At 38.2% G+C, this 17,636-nt stretch overlaps 1 protein-coding gene across 1 annotated transcript in view; it reads right to left on the bottom strand.

The window, feature by feature from the left end:
• Positions 1–737: 737 nt before the first annotated feature.
• Positions 738–17,636, bottom strand: part of efnb1 (ephrin-B1) — a 50,385-nt gene continuing 33,486 nt past the window's right edge. The window contains exons 3-5 of the mRNA XM_067438581.1: positions 7,656–7,748; positions 7,180–7,326; positions 738–4,575 (exon numbers count right to left, since the gene is read on the bottom strand). Coding sequence (XP_067294682.1) covers positions 4,190–4,575; positions 7,180–7,326; positions 7,656–7,748 — 626 coding nt within the window. The 3' untranslated portion in view covers positions 738–4,189. The remainder of the gene's footprint in view (positions 4,576–7,179; positions 7,327–7,655; positions 7,749–17,636) is intronic.

Genomic DNA, 17,636 nt, shown 5'->3' with positions numbered 1-17,636 from the left:
ACTCACTCACTCATTTTTTTTTTTTTTTAAACTACCACATTACGTTCTGCAACCCAGCATAATAAAACATGGCCAGATTCACGTTTATCTGTTCTTGATGAAACTGCATATGCTTTTAGTGCAACTAATTGGACATTTCACTCGAAATGCATCAAGCAATGTAATATCAGTTTGTAGAAATGCCTCCACAGGCACGTATTTCAAATTAGCCTGGGTTGGTATTTCTGCTCATTGAAAAAGTTCACCATTTGCAAAAATCTTAAAATCCCCTTTAACAGTAAATTTTTTGGTCAATCTAAAATAAATTCTAAAGTTTTTAGATAGCACGATGCTAACCTGGATCAAGATAGCAGACAACAAAATAATCTTCCACAAATACCGTTAGACATGAGACAGAATGCTTTCGCACTCCAGCCCCTGACTGACTACAGACTCACTAAAACTTTAATGCGCTGAAGTCAAACAAGAGTGTTTGTGTGCGAGGCTTGAGTGGCCAGGGACAGATACCCAGAGGCATTATGAAATATTTGTGACATAGAGAACGTCACTCGCTGAGGCAGCTTATTATGTTTGAAATAGCAGCACAGTTTGTGTTTGTGTGCATTCAAGATAGGAAAAACTGACATATAGCATGAGTACATCAGACAAACACAGATGTGAACGCTTGAAATTCATTCATTCTCTCTCATTGTGTCTCTCACACAGACAAGCAGTCAGAAACACTAGAGACAAGTGGCTTCCATAGGAAAAAACTTTATTTATCCTTTTAAAATGCTTTCTGAGGGCTGAGACTTGGCTTTAGTGTCATATATCGGGGAACTCTGAGGACACTGTGTGAATTCTACCAACAACAAAAAAAAAACACACTGTCGCCACAGAGGCGTCAGCACTGCCAACACATACATCAAAACTTAAATCAATAATACTGAAATCTGCAACAAAATCTTAGTAAAAGAAAATTATAACAATAATAATGTTGTTCACTGAATAATAATAAAAAATCAGCAACAGCAGGAGGAAACATTGTGCAGCACAAGCGTTTTTGTGAACATTTTTTGTGGGAGTCGTGGTTGGCCTAAGGCCTCAGCACTGCACTGACCCGCTCTATGAACAAGTAAATTTTGTGAAAGAGTGGATGAACTGTGTGTGATGGGGATGGATCTAGGCCAGGGAAAAGGTTTTCTCATTAGATTTGTCTCTCTCATAATATTGTGATAATCCTTACAGGGTCAGAAGTCACAACCAATCTGTCTCTTTGCTGGAGGGGGGAGGGGGATACGAGAGTGTGTGTATGTTTGTGTGAGTACTTTAGTTTTAAATAAGTTCTCCTCAAATAAGTTGACTTCGCTGGGACAAATATTATTAACAGATGTCTGCAAGATCCACACAACATCACAGGTGTCTAACCGCAGCATTAGAGAGGAGTCAAAGCCTCAAGCCTATTCCGATAAACAAGATGGCTGACTTATTTTTCACTCTATTGTTGTGGTACAGACAAGCGTCAAAGGAGGTGTATGCCTTACAGCTGTTAAGAGTGCCGCAAACCAAATGTGTAAGCTAAGCTGCAAAAAGCCTGCAGCAAGACAGTCAGTCACTGAATAAAATCCCACTACAGCAGAGCTGATCCGTAAAACTACACAAACTATTCACAGCTTTTGCTGTTAAGTAATGTACAGAGATGCCAAAATTGGGTTACTTTTTTAATGCACTGCAAAAAAAATCTTGTTTTTGCAATGTGATACTTTGACTCATTCACTTTCACAATATTACTGGTGCGGTCAGTGCACCCCTGCATTTCAATAGTAAAAACAAAGCCATGATTTTCAAAAAGTGCTCTTCTAATGTCAATCGTAAAGACCTGATCTTCCATAAACACTCAGACAAACATACATAAATATTCTGTTTAGTTGCACAAGCTGTTGCTGGTTTAGGGTTTTTTTTTAAATGTAGTTTGCTGGTGCTTGCCCTGTATCTAATAGTGTTTATATTATACTGTATTATATGTATATTGTGTGCTATAAGAATGGTGTGTGTGTGTGTGTGTGTGTGTGTGTGTGTGTGTGTGTGTGTGTGTGTGTGTGTGTGTGTGTGTGTGTGTGTGTGTGTGTGTGTGTGTGTGTGTGTGTGTGTGTGTGTGTGTGTGTGAAAGTAAGCATTTCTTGAGTAATAACTCTCTTTCTCCTCTTTTCCTCCTCCTTGAACCATGTCATGGAATATTTGACCTGGTTCCATCACAGCATTTGTAAAAATGAAACACAACAAAACAAAAATACCACCATTCCCTTGTGTAAAAGGGAGGATAAAGTGTGTTTGTGTGCGTGTGTGTGTGTGTGTGTGTGTGTGTGTGTGTGTGTGTGTGTGTGTAGGGACTAACATGTCTTTTTGCTGCTTTAGGCTGACCTTTTAAAACCCGTTCTACAGGGACCTCTAAGTCTCCTTAATCAAAAACCAACCGAAACGAGAAAAAAAACACAAAAAAACAATTTAAAATAAAAGAGAGAACCATGAGACAAGAAACATTTTACTTATAAAATGTCTTTTTTCCAAAAAAAGACTATTTACAAAAGCTTTTGCATTTTCAAAAATCCTAATTATATTTTAATTAACAGGGTCTATAATAAAATGGAACTTTATATTCAACATTTTTTCCCAACATACATTATTTACATAATCTCGGGCCTTAGAAACTAAATTAAGAGGAAACGACAACAAAAAACAACAGCAATAAACCCTAATCGAAATATAATTTCAAAAATCTATTTTATGAGAAAGCTACAGAGAAATATTGGGCTTCCTCTGATTGGCTGCGCTGGAGGCCAGATGCAAATGCTGCTAATTTTAAATTAGCATAGGCGTAAACGCACCTGCCGCCACTGTTTACTATTTATCATTTCACGTGCAGTCCATATAAAAATAGATCTAGCACTAGATTTTCCAGGATTCGTAGATGATTGCGTTTTTTTGTATGCAAACAGGGATAATTTATGTGCATATATGAGAGGATGGAGAGGTGAAGGCATAATTTCACGTGTTCTGTATGTCGATGGATTTTTGGCTTCTGCGTGGGACTCTACATACACACGGTCATACTGGTTAGAGTCCATGTCTACATCCAAACAGCGAGACATGAGTTATACACAATTATACAAAAGACATGTTAGTGAACTAAATTATGCAAAGATATGTTAGCATGTTTTGTGACTGAAAAGGGGTCATAGGCTCATGGTGTAGAGGCAAATCCTTGAAGATTTTTTTTGACCTACAAACCTTTGGGAGATAGAATAAGAAAAAATAAAATAATGGCAAAATACAAATATTAGCACTTCACGCATCACTGACAAAAGATAGCAAATATCTACTTGTGTTCGGCTGAGAGGATTTCAACTGAAATGTTTCTTAACTGAACAAAAAGCAGACTGAGAGTTCTGGAAGGTCTGACACTGGTGTTTACATATTAAATTCCCTATTTCACTCACTCGCTTTTCCACCGAGAGGCTGTTTGTTTCTGACCCGTGAACGCCAAAGTGTGTGTGTGTGTGTGTGTGTGTGTGTGTGAGGCTGAGTGTGTGTTTTTGTTCAATTGCCTCTACAGCATGTAAAATGAATGAGTGTCTGGAGAGACGCGAGGAAATGAGATGAGAGGACATACTGAGTGTGTGAAAAAGAGATGGGCATTCGTAACAGTGCTTAAGACATTTCTTTGAGTGAGACACTGTGAAAGCTGCAAGAATCGGGTTGATACTGATAAAAAACAAAACACTGTGATGGAGTGAGAGATGAAAAAGAGACAAAAAACTAAGCAAAGAGTTGCAAAGGTACAAAAAACACACGAATGAGAGCTTCCTGCTTTGTGATGTCACTCAAGTGTCCCTCTGGGATTGGTTGTCGGCTGTTCTTCAGCAGTGAAGTCCATGCTTGAGAGCCACGCAACTTGGGGAGGTTTCCTACCATTTCACGCACATCGAGAGCGACCGGCACACACACGTACACACAGTGCAGTGTTCGGAAAAGGGACAGAGGGAAGGAAATCTGATAGGAATATCATCCACGTAGTCTTTTTCATTCCTCCTCTCCACTTCTCCCTCTCCATCCTCTCGCACGCGGAGTAGACGGGGTTAGGTAATGAAAAAAAGAGTCAGAATACCTTACAAAAACAAGTTCTTATTGCGTTTGCTTCGCTCTCATTCTCTCAGACTTTGTAGTAGATATTGGCAGGGCTCTGGGGTGGCATTTCCTGCACTATGTAGACGGGGTGCCCATAGTCTCCACTCACTTTTTCATAGTGTGGACAGTAGTTATTCTCTGTTGTCCGCAGGGGGATGATGATGTCACTCGGTTCTGAGCCGGCCTGGGCGGCTCCTTTGGGCGTGGCCAGAGTGCTGAGTGACAGGGCAGCCCCGCCCCTGGGTTGCGAGTGCTTGCGTGTTCTCTTGCGAAGCTTGAGGAGCAAGACGATGAGGATGATGATGATGAGGAGGAAGATGACACAGCCTGCTCCGATGGCAGCAAAGAGAGCTGGTTTAGAGCCAAAAATCCCTTCCACTGAACCAGGACTGTTATCCTGGTTTCTCGTGTCTGACAGGAAAAAAAGAAAGATGTTATGAATGGCGCACACTCGTTTTTCTTTTCCGTTGTAAATCATCGTTAAGGATGACGTTAGCAGCACACACTCTGATTATCTCTGTTGTCTGAGGCAAAGATAACGGACAATGGCTGTAGAAACAAACCTTTGTGTTTGTTAGCATTGGCACTGAGCAACTATTAAAGTAAATAAAACTGCTGTGTTTATTGTTGAGTTGCCAGCTGAAACAGCTACCGATGACTCCTGCAGCTAAACAGGCATTACGAATACACATTTTTGCTTGACAATAAAATCCATGTTGTCAAGTATATTTAACAGCAGCATGAAGCTAAACAACACACACCCAGACTAGAATAATCCTTCCAAACGGTAGTCCAGCATGTACAAAACTGTTAGCACTTTAAACTAGTTGTGTATTAAAAAATACACCATGGCCAACTAGTCATCCTTAGTAAGGTTAACTCTCTACACTACCATTTAAAAGTTTGGGTCAATAAAAAAAATGTTTCAATGTTTTTGAAATAATGATTCATGACCGTTTGAATCTTTATTTGAGGTTTGAAAACAAACGTGGAAGAGAAGACAATGCTGGATAAAGTCGTAGTTTTTGTTATTTTTGGACCAAAATGTATTTTCGATGCTTCAAGAGATTCTAACTAACTAACTAACTGATGTCACATATGGACTACTTTGATGATGTTTTTATTCCCTTTCTGGACATGGAGAGTATAGTGTACCTACACTTAGATACGCTCTCGGACTAAATCTAAAATATCTTAAACTGTGTTCTGAAGATGAACGGAGGTCTTACGGCTGTGGAACGACATTAGGGGGAGTCATTAATGACATCAATTAAATTTTTGGGTGAAATAACCCTTTAATGCTTACTAAGGCTGCATTTATTTGATTAAATAGATCAAACAGCAATATTGTGAAATATTATTACAATTAAAACTATTTTTATATTTTAAATTGGAATTTAAAACACCCTAGCGGTAGCAAATCTAATTTGCAACGAGTGTCATCTAGCAACTCTCCATAGACTTGCGAGCTTGAAAAACCAAACTCTGGTCAGGCCAATCACATCATGTATAGAGATGGAGGGCGGGCTTAACAATGACAGCAGAGTTGCGGAGGTTCCATGTGCTACTTGTAAACAAAGAAGCTGGCGAACGGCAGTCTTTCAAATCGGCTTTGGCTGCAACTCTGAAAGACATGTTGTTTAGCATTTCTTTGAGAAAAGAACGGCACTGAAATCATTCTTAAGAGGGGAAGATGAGTCCGGAATTTTGTCGACCAGATATGGCGAAAGTTTAATCTATCAACTAGCTCTGCTTCACGTTGCTCTGGTTGGTTGTAGCTCTATCCAGTTGTGTGCAGAGAGAATTTGAAAGACAACCGTTTATCCCGACCCTTGAATTGACCCCTGTCAATGGTGAGTTCCCAGACCCAACATCTTCACGTAGGTCTGGCTTGTCAGGCTAGCATTTATTATTATTATCAATGTTGAAAATACTTTGCTGCTTAATTTGTGTGAAAAATCCCCCAAAAAGATCTGAATCTTTTTTTAAAGATCAATAACATGAAAATAAAATAGAGTAAATTCCATTTTATGCTGATTTTAAAGGAAGTATATGTAAAATTGTGGCCAAAACTGGTACTGCAATCACTTTCAAATGACTGTAGAGCGGTGTATCCCCTCTCCCCCTCCGCCCTGACTCGAGGTTGCCAGATAGGCTGCAGGATGTGCTGCAGCTGTGTTAACTAGAGCAGAGCTGACAACCCGGATGCCGAAACACTACTGACTTCGTGATTGGTAGATAGGTGGAGAGTGGAGCTTCAGGCCAAAACACAACATGTCAACATCAACATCAGTTGAGGGCATCAGCAACAACTTGTCAGTGATAGAAGTATTTGAAATTAACATGATTTCTTAAATGTCTAGTGACATATCAGGGCCATTTTATGATTAATTCAAATACATTTCTTACATACAGTTCCTTTAACTATTAAACGTGCCATGCATTCTGGTTTATTTAATTTGTCTATCTTATGCAAGCACGCCTAATGGAATCAGTTGATCCTTAACTGAGCTTAATTAAAGTATACCAATCAGTCGACTAGTTGTTCAGATAACCCACCGACTAGCTGATTTTAAGATGTATTAGCAGTTAATGTCTGAGTGTCCTCTCAGAGAAGAGGAATCTGAACTCAAGAATCTGTGTGGTGTGATCACTGCAGAGATGCAGCATGAGCCCCTCTGTTCTTTCTTAATGATTCTGTCTCTCTGTTTCTCTCTTTCTTTCTCTCCTAATGAAGTTTAGACCTCCCGTAGGTTAATGGCTGCTAGGACGTGATAAAGACATGCTACATTAACTCCTGTCTCTCTCTCACACACACACAGCTGCCTGAGGGAGGCAGTAGCTCTGCATTGCCGTATTTCATCTGCTGGTTTTCTTGGTGAAATTTACTATGGTAGATCTGCACTGCTGAACTCAGATCAGTTTGGGCTCTGAATAACCAGGGTCATTTGTAGGAAAGCACCATCATATTCCCAAACCAACTGACGTAAACACAGATGATTTGTGTTTCCTCACCTCTGCCGGGCATTATGGATCCGTTCCCATCTACGTCTCCTTGGCCTCGATCTGTCTTGCGGGAAGGGCTGGTTGTGGGCTCCTTGATCTCATTGTCCTGGTCCCGGTCTGGGAGGTCCGTTAAATCTGGATCTGGTGCATTTGGATCTGAAACATACAATCACATACTTAACAAATTAAGAACAAAAAACATTCAAGGAAATCAATTTCAGTACAGCATATGTTTGAGCATATGTCCTTTAGATTTTGAAATTTCCAGTTTCTGCTGACGAGACAGGCGCCTTAGAGTAGAGTACAAATCCTAGAGACAGAAACTAACTTGCTAACTTGGATCATGTTGGATCAACTGCAATCTAATTGGTGGTTAATGAGTCAGCTGACTTAATCATTCACCAAATGGGGCTTAAATGACTTTACCTTTGGACATGCTGAAGATAAAGAAGGTATGTGTGTGAGTAAGTGTGTGTGTAACTCACCTTGGCCCACTTTCATGATGATCTTCATGGATCTCATGCTACAAACTCCACCTTCTCTGTTTTCCAACCCTTCCTGTGTTCCATTAGAAGTTGCTATAGAGAGAGAGAGAGAGCGGGGTTTTGTGATTGTCGAGGCGAATTAGGTTTAGATTTATAGGACTTTTGATTGGAGTTCTTGCTGCAAACCAAAGCAGGAAAAGAAAACCCTAATTTACCTCTATAAATCACACGCAAAACACAAGCACATGCAAACACACATATACAGACAGTCTTTGGCTAAAGAAATACTCATTCTGCCGTTAAATCAGACATTGCAACCTAATATTACCTTAGAAACAACCAAAAACAAACTAACGTTTGTGTGTGTGTCTCAGAATATGGACAAGATGAAAAAAGCTCCAGTGTATTCTCCTGTTACTAGTCCCTATGATAGTAATCTGATCCCATGGGAATGCACAAACACACACACACACCGCCATGCAGAAAGAAAAGCCATGTGTATGAATTTTGTCTTTTTCTTGCATAGGTCCAGAAGCCTCTGCGATTTCTACACAATGATCCTTGTGAGTTTAAACGATCGCAGCCACAGAAAAGGCTAAAATATGCCACAATGTACTGAAGGCCCTGTTGCTTCTCTGCTATGTGTCTGAGAAAGAGATAATGGTGAGAAAGTGAGTGTATTCTGAAAAAGACACACCATACCATATACAAAATGCCTGAACTCACAGTTTAAGTCAGCTAACTCACAGTTAAATAAACCGATATTGTCACAGCAGGTGATCCACCATCATTCAATTTAACCCCCAATTACACTCACACAAGTGTACGCGCACACACATACACATTATTAGCTACTATTAGTTCGTGCTCATTAGGAGGTGTGAGGGAGAAGTGCTGAGAGTGCGCGTGTGTAATGTTTAAGCACCAATGAAGAACTACACAACAGGCAAGATAATAAAATGTGCTTATTCACTAAAATGCACACATTCACAGCCATCAGACATATGATGAATTCTCACTCGTTTTGTTACTTTAAAATTAGGTGGTTTTTTTCCTAAACTTATTCACACTTTAAACAAACAAGATCATTTTAATTAGGAAGCATTTCCTGTTTTATCGCTAAAGTTAATCACGGAATAATATAAAAGACAAAAGTTGCGTTCCATTTCGCATAATCACATACATTTTGTAGTAGCAGTGTACGTACTGTGTTCACACCGAAAAACGGAGTAAGGAGGAGTGCACGACGGGTGTCTGTTTTAACTAAAAATTCTAAAGCTAAAAGCAATTCATCATGTGCATTTAAAACATAATTTCCTTCTAATGGAACAGAAAAAAGATCCCCAGTCTACAACTAAAAGTGTTGAAAATGCACATAAAAAAGCTGTGATGATGATTTAAAATATAGATGACAAATTATATCTAAGCGAACCGTAATCATTAGTTCTGAAGAAATCCAGAGCCATTACATATACTGCAGCAAACTCCCTCCCTGAACTGAAAATCATTTTTCAGTTATGTATGTCTGATTTGAAATGAACCATGAACCATTGGTAAAAGAATAAACAAACAAACATAAATATGTATGACAAGCTAAAAAAAAATCTTAAATTTAAATGTTTAATTCCCTAAAAATGTTTGGCTACCTCATTATTTTGTTTTATTATTGGAACCCGCGATTACTGACTTTCTTACTTACGAGTCCTTTCCATTTCAACATTGCCATCACTTAAAGAGTTTGTTTTTTGTCTAGTTGTCATTCTTCAGCCCAATATTGTCTTCATGAAGCTTTAGAGCAGCAGTATGGATCCTTGTTAGGAAAGAGCTGCGAGAGAGTCCAGTGAGGGAGAAAGGCCAGGGCACTGTGATTGTGAATGGTCCTTTGTGGGCGTGTATGGGGGAGGGGTGATGTGTGTGGTTGCTAGGAGCTGCTATGATGTCATGGAGATTGAGATGTATGGCAGTAGGCAGAGTGCCAGTCTCCTTACGGTAGCGCCATGCCAACCTGTCACCGTGCCAACCACGAAATAGCATCACACGGTGCACACACACACACACACACACACACACACACACCATCCTGACTCCAGCACACTCTCACTCCAGGCTAAAACACAACAGACATTCCAGACAGGCAGGGTAATCCCACCCTGTGTACTGTTAGCAATGGGATGAATTGGCTATGAAGCATTTTTGCAGCCACATTCTGTTGTCACTACATCACTGCTGGATTTTAACTGGTACAGAACATTTTGGTCTTAATAGTTTCCTGCCTCTGTGCACAGAAAAAAAATCTGCATGGATTGAATTAGACTTAATTTCTTGTCAGACAGATGTCAAAATAAATTCCAAGAAGTTCAAAATAGTTACTGAGAACACAGCAGGTATTTCTAAAAAGAATATACCGTAAAACACAACACACAAACACACAAATCCCCAATGAACATGCTGGGAGATTAACGTGATATAGATTTAAAACAAGGTGTAAACACACATTAAAAAAATGTGAAGGGGCTGGGGATTTACCATCTGCCTCCGTGTGTGTGTGTGTGTGTGTGTGTGTGTGTGTGTGTGTGTGTGTGTGTGTCTGTGTGTGTCTGTGTGTGTGTGAGAGAGAGAGAGAGAGAGGAGAGAGAAACAATGAAATATTCAGTCTTGTCACAATAAATATAGTGTTGCCCCAGTTAGCATCTCTTATTGACTGACATATAGTGTGTGTGTGTGTGTGTGTGTGCGTGTGTGTGTGTGTATATCAGTGTTTGTTTGCAGTTGTACACTCATTGAGCCACCATGGAGCCATCTCATGCCTGCCTCATCTTTTCTCAAACAAGCACACAACCCCTGAAGTAAAAACAAAACAAAAAAAACAGTATTATTAAAAGTATTTGGGGTTTTTAAAAAGAGTGATAAACCAATACATCCACCCGGCTGATTAAATGGCTGATATATGGGCCATTTTGAGTGAAATATTTTGTGTATATATTAATTCTATAATAATTGAATGACAGCAAATAATATGTGTATATTAAAAATAATTTAGTAAATAAATTAAATCATCATCCTCTTTTGGCTGTTCCCTTCAGGGGTCGCCACAGCGAATCATCTGCCATTTATTAACCTTAATTTTAGTAAATAAATTAAATAATGTGTGTGTGTGTGTGTGTATATGTATATATATATATATATATATATATATATATATATATATATATATATATATATATATATATATATATATATGCCATCTATATTATTCTATTTGATTTATACTTCAATTATAATATATTATTCTAATTAAAGAATGTTGTGTGTGTTTGTATATATATATATATATATATATATATATATATATAGACACACGCACACACACACAACATACTTTAATTAAAATAATATATTATAATGAAAGTATAAATCAAATAGAATGATATAGATGGCATCAGTAACAGCAACAACAGTAAAAATGTAAGCGGTAAGAGAGGAAATAATAATAATATTTTTTTATTAATATCATCATCAAAATCTCTGAAATCATTATATGCAATTTAATCATTATTATTATTATCATTATTTGTACTTTTTAATAATAATAAATAATTCAAAACATTATTTTCAAAATATTCAAAATTCTAATAATTGATTGCAGAAGAATATTTTCTGTTTCAAAGGAAGCGTTGAATATTCAGCTGCATGTCTAGGGTTTTTGTACCATATTTTCGAATATGATCATTCAGCTGTTAAATCAACACGACAGGCCCTGATTGAGCTGAAGTTCTCGCATCACGTCTCTCACAGAATGAGAGAATCCAAACCTCAACGAACACACTTCAAATGTTCACAACCACAGCTGAGTCAGGCTTTCAAAACGAATATTTTTAAGCTATAACATTTAACGTTTCAGTCGGCAGAGCCCAGTACTGTTTCCCTCGAGATTGATGAGTAACTGAAACAAAGAGCAGAAGGAAAAGACGCTTCGCTGACTGAGTTAGCCACAGTAGCCAACAGCTCCGGGCTGAACCTTCAGGGAAGAGACCACCGCACAGAAAGATCTGATAAACAGCTTTGTGCGAGACAGACAGACAGACAGACCGACAGTGTATAATGTAGCTGCTAAAGGTTTTCAATCTTTTGGTGGGTGAGCATGTGTGTTTGTCTGTGAGATTTGGGTCAGTGTTCATTCTAATGCAGTCGACATAACACAGAGAGCCAGTGACAGGTCAATCCAACACACACACACACACACACACACACACACACACACACACACACACACGTACACAACTCATCAGATCAGACACAGCTAGATTAGATCCTCTTTTACTTCCAAAAGCTCATCCAATCAGATCCCTGCATAACGGCCGACCTTTAAATCCGCAGGACGAGCAGCTCATTGGGAATGTGTGTTGTGGAAGAAAATTAAAATGCAATAACCATCCAACCTTATAGGCCTTCCTGTGCTTTTACATCCACATAGAGACGGAAGTGCTTAATGCGAATACAAACCCCTCCTGAACCGAACCGAACAACATAAATTTGTCATCTCTGCCAACCGGTTCAGGGTAAGTGTTTGTCTGAGTGGGCACATCATACTGGTGTGTGAGTTTTAGGGGTCATTGTTTGTCATCTTCAACAAAGCTTAGATTGTTTCAGTAGAAAATCCTTCAAAATGAACCAATACACTCATGAGGTTTGAGGAAGGGAGGAATGAAACCAGAGGAGACTCGGCCTGCTGTTCCCCCCCCCCCCCCCCCCCCCCCTCTCTCTCTCTCTCTCTCTCTCTCTCTCTCTCTCTCTCTCTCTCTCTCTGCATGGATCACTGGATTGACGGAATTCAACACTTCTATCATGTAACCACTCATTCCTTTCTTTCTTTCAGTTTGTTTATTTTTTTCTTTCTTTCTGCTTGTTTTTTGCTTATTTGATCACTTATTTCTGTTTATTTATTCATTTATTGCTTATTTCTTTAAATTTCTGTTTCCTCCTCCTTTCCCTCATTCTTTTGTTTTTCCCTTCCAGTCTTTCTTTCTTGCTTTATACATCTACATTTCTTCATCATGTTTCTTTCTTTCTGTCGATGTTTTCCTTTCTTCCTTACTTTTTTCTTTGTTACTATTCTCTATTATTTTTCTTTCTTTCTTTCTCTTTCTTTCTTTCTTTCTTTCTTTCTTTCTTTCTTTCTTTCTTTCTTTCTTTCTTTAACACTGCCACCCATTCACTCAAATTACCTGTAAGTGAAGAAAATGAGCAGCACATTCTGTTAGAAGATGGCTATCTGTGTTCTCGCAAATTAGACCATTTCAAAACACCAGCACAAACCATTATTCCTATTATATTCAGACTATATTAAAAGCATTTCTGGGTAAAGCGTTTTGTGACTAATGAAGCAAAGGGAAAAGCTGTTTGTGTGTGTGTGTGTGTGTGTGTGTGTGTGTGTGTGTGTGTGTGTGTGTGTGTGTGTGTTGTCTCAACGGCAGTAATCCAGATCTCCCAGAATTCAACATGTACAGGAGCACGTTTCATTCAGATCCTGACCTTCAAGACCTGCTTGCCCTTGTCATATTTTAACCTGTTAGGAAGAGAACAGAGACTGTGCACAATGGGAATGTAATTAAATGTCAATTAGTCTCTGTTCTGATGTGGCTCACATACTCGCATCCCTGTCTCTAGAACACACCCAAACAAACACTCATTACGTGTGTTAGCTCCATGGGTAGTGTGACCCATCATGCATCACTGACCTTCATCGCCCACTGGGACATCCGCATGGGCATCACTACAGCAACAGTGACCATTACTGCAGCAACCACATCCATACACACACTGATCGTAAGACAGAGTGACATCATACACACACAGCAGAAATCTCGCTCGGTTTGGAGCACGCACCTGGTGCTCGATGTCCCATAAGACAAAGAAAGATGAACTCCCTGTCTTATTGCTTTCTTTCTCAGTCTCTTTCCTTTTCGCTCTCATTCGCTTCTGCCTCAAAGGGGAGAAAAAGTTGTTTAGCTGACTATGTCTTTTTGTACTAGTACTTGCCAAAGAGGTCAGAGATACCACAAGCACAGAACTGAATATTCAGCCAGTGTTTGTCTGCTGGGCACCACAGATTTATTGAGTGTGTTTGTATGATGCTCTTGTGTATGATCTATTGAGAATAAATGTTTACAGTAAGTACTCTATAATTTCAAAAAGCAGTTTATTATTCAGTTGACCTCACATTTGCACCTTAACAATGCCTATTCAGAGTTCTGAAACTTGGCTGTCTCAGCCATGGTGAGGTAACACAGAGGAAGCAGGATAGATACTATTATTCCAAACACCAGAATACCTAATGATAAGAGCAAAATGTGGAAAAGTCTGCCAAACCTTGTGCTATTCCTGGCTGGGTATAACACCCGCCGCCGCTCAGGAGAACAGAAGATCTTTCCTACAGAAGATATATATATACAGTCGTGGTCAAAATTGTTGCTACCCCTGGTAAATATGATCAAATATGGCTGTAAAAAAAGAATCTGCATTGTTTATCCTTTTGATCTTTTATTTAAAAATTTCACAAAAATCCAACCTTTCATTTAAGTAAAATAATTGACAATGGGGGGTAAATCGCATTATGAAATAAATGCTTTTCTCTAAAACACATTGGCCACAATTGTTGGTACCCCTAGAATTTTAAATGAGTAAAATATCTCTGAAGTATATTTACATTAATATTTAATTTTGTTAGCACACCAAGGTGACAAGGAACATGAAATTGTCCAGCTATGATGTCTTGTTTCACAGGAGGATAAACATAAGGAGGCATAAAAGCCAAATTCCCTTAATCATTTATCACAATGCGTGAAACCAAAAAATATAGTTCTGACGTGCAACAAAAGATTGTTGAGCTTCACAAAATAGAAAGAGGCTGTAGGAAAATAGCTAAAGCATTGAAAATCCCCATTTCCACCATCAGGGCAATAATTAAGAAACTCCATTTAACTAAAGATGTTACAAATCTGCCTGAAAGAGGACGTGTGTGTATATTGCCCTAATGCACGGCGAGGAGGAACGTTTGAGTGCACAAAGACTCTCCAAGGATCACAGATGGAGAACTACAGAGATTAGTCTTGGGGTCAGAAAGCCTAAAAAAAAATTCAAACAACCCCTACATCACCACATGTTGTTTGGGAGGGATTCAAGAAAAATCCTCCTCGTTCATCCAGAAACAAACTCCAGCTCATTCAGTTGTCAGACATGACTGGAAAGTCAAAAGGGACCTGGTTCTGTGGTCAGATGAAACTATAAAATAGCTTTTTGGCAGCAAATCTACCAGATGGGTTTTGGGGTACTACCACATGGGGTACTACCAAAAGTACCCCATGCTCACGGTTAAAAATACCACTGGATCTTTAATGTTGTGGGCCTATTTTTTTGCTGTAGGTCCTGTGGACATCTTGTTCAAATACAATGTATCATGGATTTTAGCAAATACCAAAAGATAAAAAATCTAAATGGTTTCTGATGGATACTGCTAGAAATCTTATATTGGGCCATGGTTGGATCTCCCATCAGGACAACGATCCAAAACAAACATCAAAATCAACACACAAATGTGTCACTGAGCACAAAATGAAGCTTTTGCCATGACCGTCCCAGTTTCCTGACCTGAACCCTATAGAAGATGTGTGGCTGAACTGAAGAGAAGAAGCACCAGCATGGATCTGGGAATCTGAAGAGGTTCTGTATGGAGGAATGGTCTCTGATCTCTATTCAGGTGTTCTCCAGACTCATCAGGCATTATAGAAGAAGACTTAGAGCTGTTATCTTGGGAAAAGGAGGTTGCAGAAAGTATTTAATAAAAGGGTACCAACAATTGTGACCAACGTGTTTTGAAGAAAAGTATTAATTTCATAATGTGATTTACCCCTCATTTTCAATTATTTGAAAGGGTTAGATTTTTGTGAATTTTTTAATAAAAGATCAAAAGGATAAACAATGCAGATTTATTTTTTACAGCCATATTTGATCATATTTACCAGGGGTACCAACAATTTTGACCACGACTGTATATATATATATATATATATATATATATATATATATATATATATATAAAAATTATCCCATAATTTACTCACCCTCAAGCCTTCCTAAGAGTATATGACTTTTTTTTTTCTTTTTTTTTCAAGCAAACACAATCAGGGTTATGTTTTAAAAAATCCTGGCTCTTCCAAGCTTTATAATGGGAGTAAATTGTACTTTAGATTTTGAAGCCCCCAAAAAAAGTGCATCCATCAATCCATCATAAAAGTAATCCATATGACTCCAGGGGGTTAATAAAGGCCTTGTGAAGCGAAGTGATGTGTTTTTGTAAGAAAAAATATCCATAATTATAACTTTATCTGTAATCACTAGTATAGTAGCGTAAGCTTAGGTGACATTAGACTCTTCCAATATTTCTCTTTAAAAAAAGTTTTTAGACTTCTAATATGTGACCGTTGTTTTGTTTTGTTTTGCTCTATCCTCTGCGCTTCCGCATTCATCAATGCATAATGCGACAGGTCAGGGTCACTCTTCCGCCAGAATTAGACTCGCATACGGCCGTTACCAGAAGCCAGTAATAATAGTTTTAAAAAGTAATAAATATGGAATTTCTTTTTTAAACCCATCGATTCACTTCAAAAGGCCTTTATTACAGTTTTTCTCGATTGCTAATACACATCTCTTGAAAGCTGCTCTCCTTTTCTCTAAACTGTGAACACTAAACCCAATTTTCAAGCTACATTCACAAAACCAAACTTTCCCCTCAAAAAGTCCAATCTGTGCTCAAAACTGAACTATATTGTCAAATTGTCCCCCGAGTCAATCAAAATTAAAAACACTACTGAACAGTCACTAAACACTACGTAGAAAAATAGAAATTACAAGGCTCAGGACATGAAGCTGGAGAGATATAAATGTTTATTCACTCTAGGCTAAATGCATGTCAGATTTCTATCCATTGTAGGGCCTTAAAAACCAGTGCTCTCTGAACTGGCTTACTGTATATGTTCCCTCACATCATTAGCCACAAGTGTGATCAATTTTGAGGTGTTGTGTTCAAGTTCAAGTTAGATTTTTGTCACATGTGCCCACCATTATGCAGCACGGGGGCATTTCAATGAAAATGTGTTGGCAAGTTGTGTCTAAACAGGTGAAAAGTGCTTATGGTTTGGCCAAAAAAAAGGGATTTATTCAATCAGTGGGTTCAGGCAACTGAGCATTTGGTTCAGACAATAGGGTTTAGTGTTTAAGCAATTGAGAAAAACTGTAACCCCCTCGAGATGTATGGATTACTTTTATAATTGGTGAATGCACGTTTTTGGCTTGAAAATCTAAGGTACCATTCACTCCCATTATAAAGCTTGGAAGAGCCAGGATATTTTTAATATAACTAACTCTTAATAAGTTTGATTGTAACAAGAAAGTCATATACACTTACTATAGCTTGAGGGTGAATAAATGATGGGATCATTTTCATTTTGGGTTGAATTAACCCTTTAAAGACACAGAACCAAAAAATAACCAATTGTAAAAGTTAAAGATAAAGAGGAAAATATTTGTAAAAAAGTATTACTATAAGTTACATTTTATTATATTAAAACCAAAATATGTAAGTGGACCTCAGGAGAAGAAGTATGTAGGAAAATAAACAAAGAAATGTATACCCTCCAGGGTATTACTAAAATCTAAACATTTTGCTTTGAGGCAACACTGCAACAATAAAAAGAAATTAATCAAAGAGGTTTTTTATATTTAATATAAAGTTATTTGAATGTAAAGCAAAATATCAATCCTATTAAACAATTTTACTATGGTAAAACAACAGTGTAACATAACTATATCTACAAACATTAACATTTAAAAAATACTTTAGGCTGTGCTTGCAATAGCAGGTTAAACATTTCAGAGAGCAGAATCTATCAGGCTGGGTGAATATTGGATTGTTATTCAATAGCG

This window comes from Pseudorasbora parva, chromosome 3 (genome assembly GCF_024679245.1).
Source record: "Pseudorasbora parva isolate DD20220531a chromosome 3, ASM2467924v1, whole genome shotgun sequence".
Classification (NCBI taxonomy): domain Eukaryota; kingdom Metazoa; phylum Chordata; class Actinopteri; order Cypriniformes; family Gobionidae; genus Pseudorasbora; species Pseudorasbora parva.
This window is presented reverse-complemented; position numbering and strand designations above follow the sequence as displayed.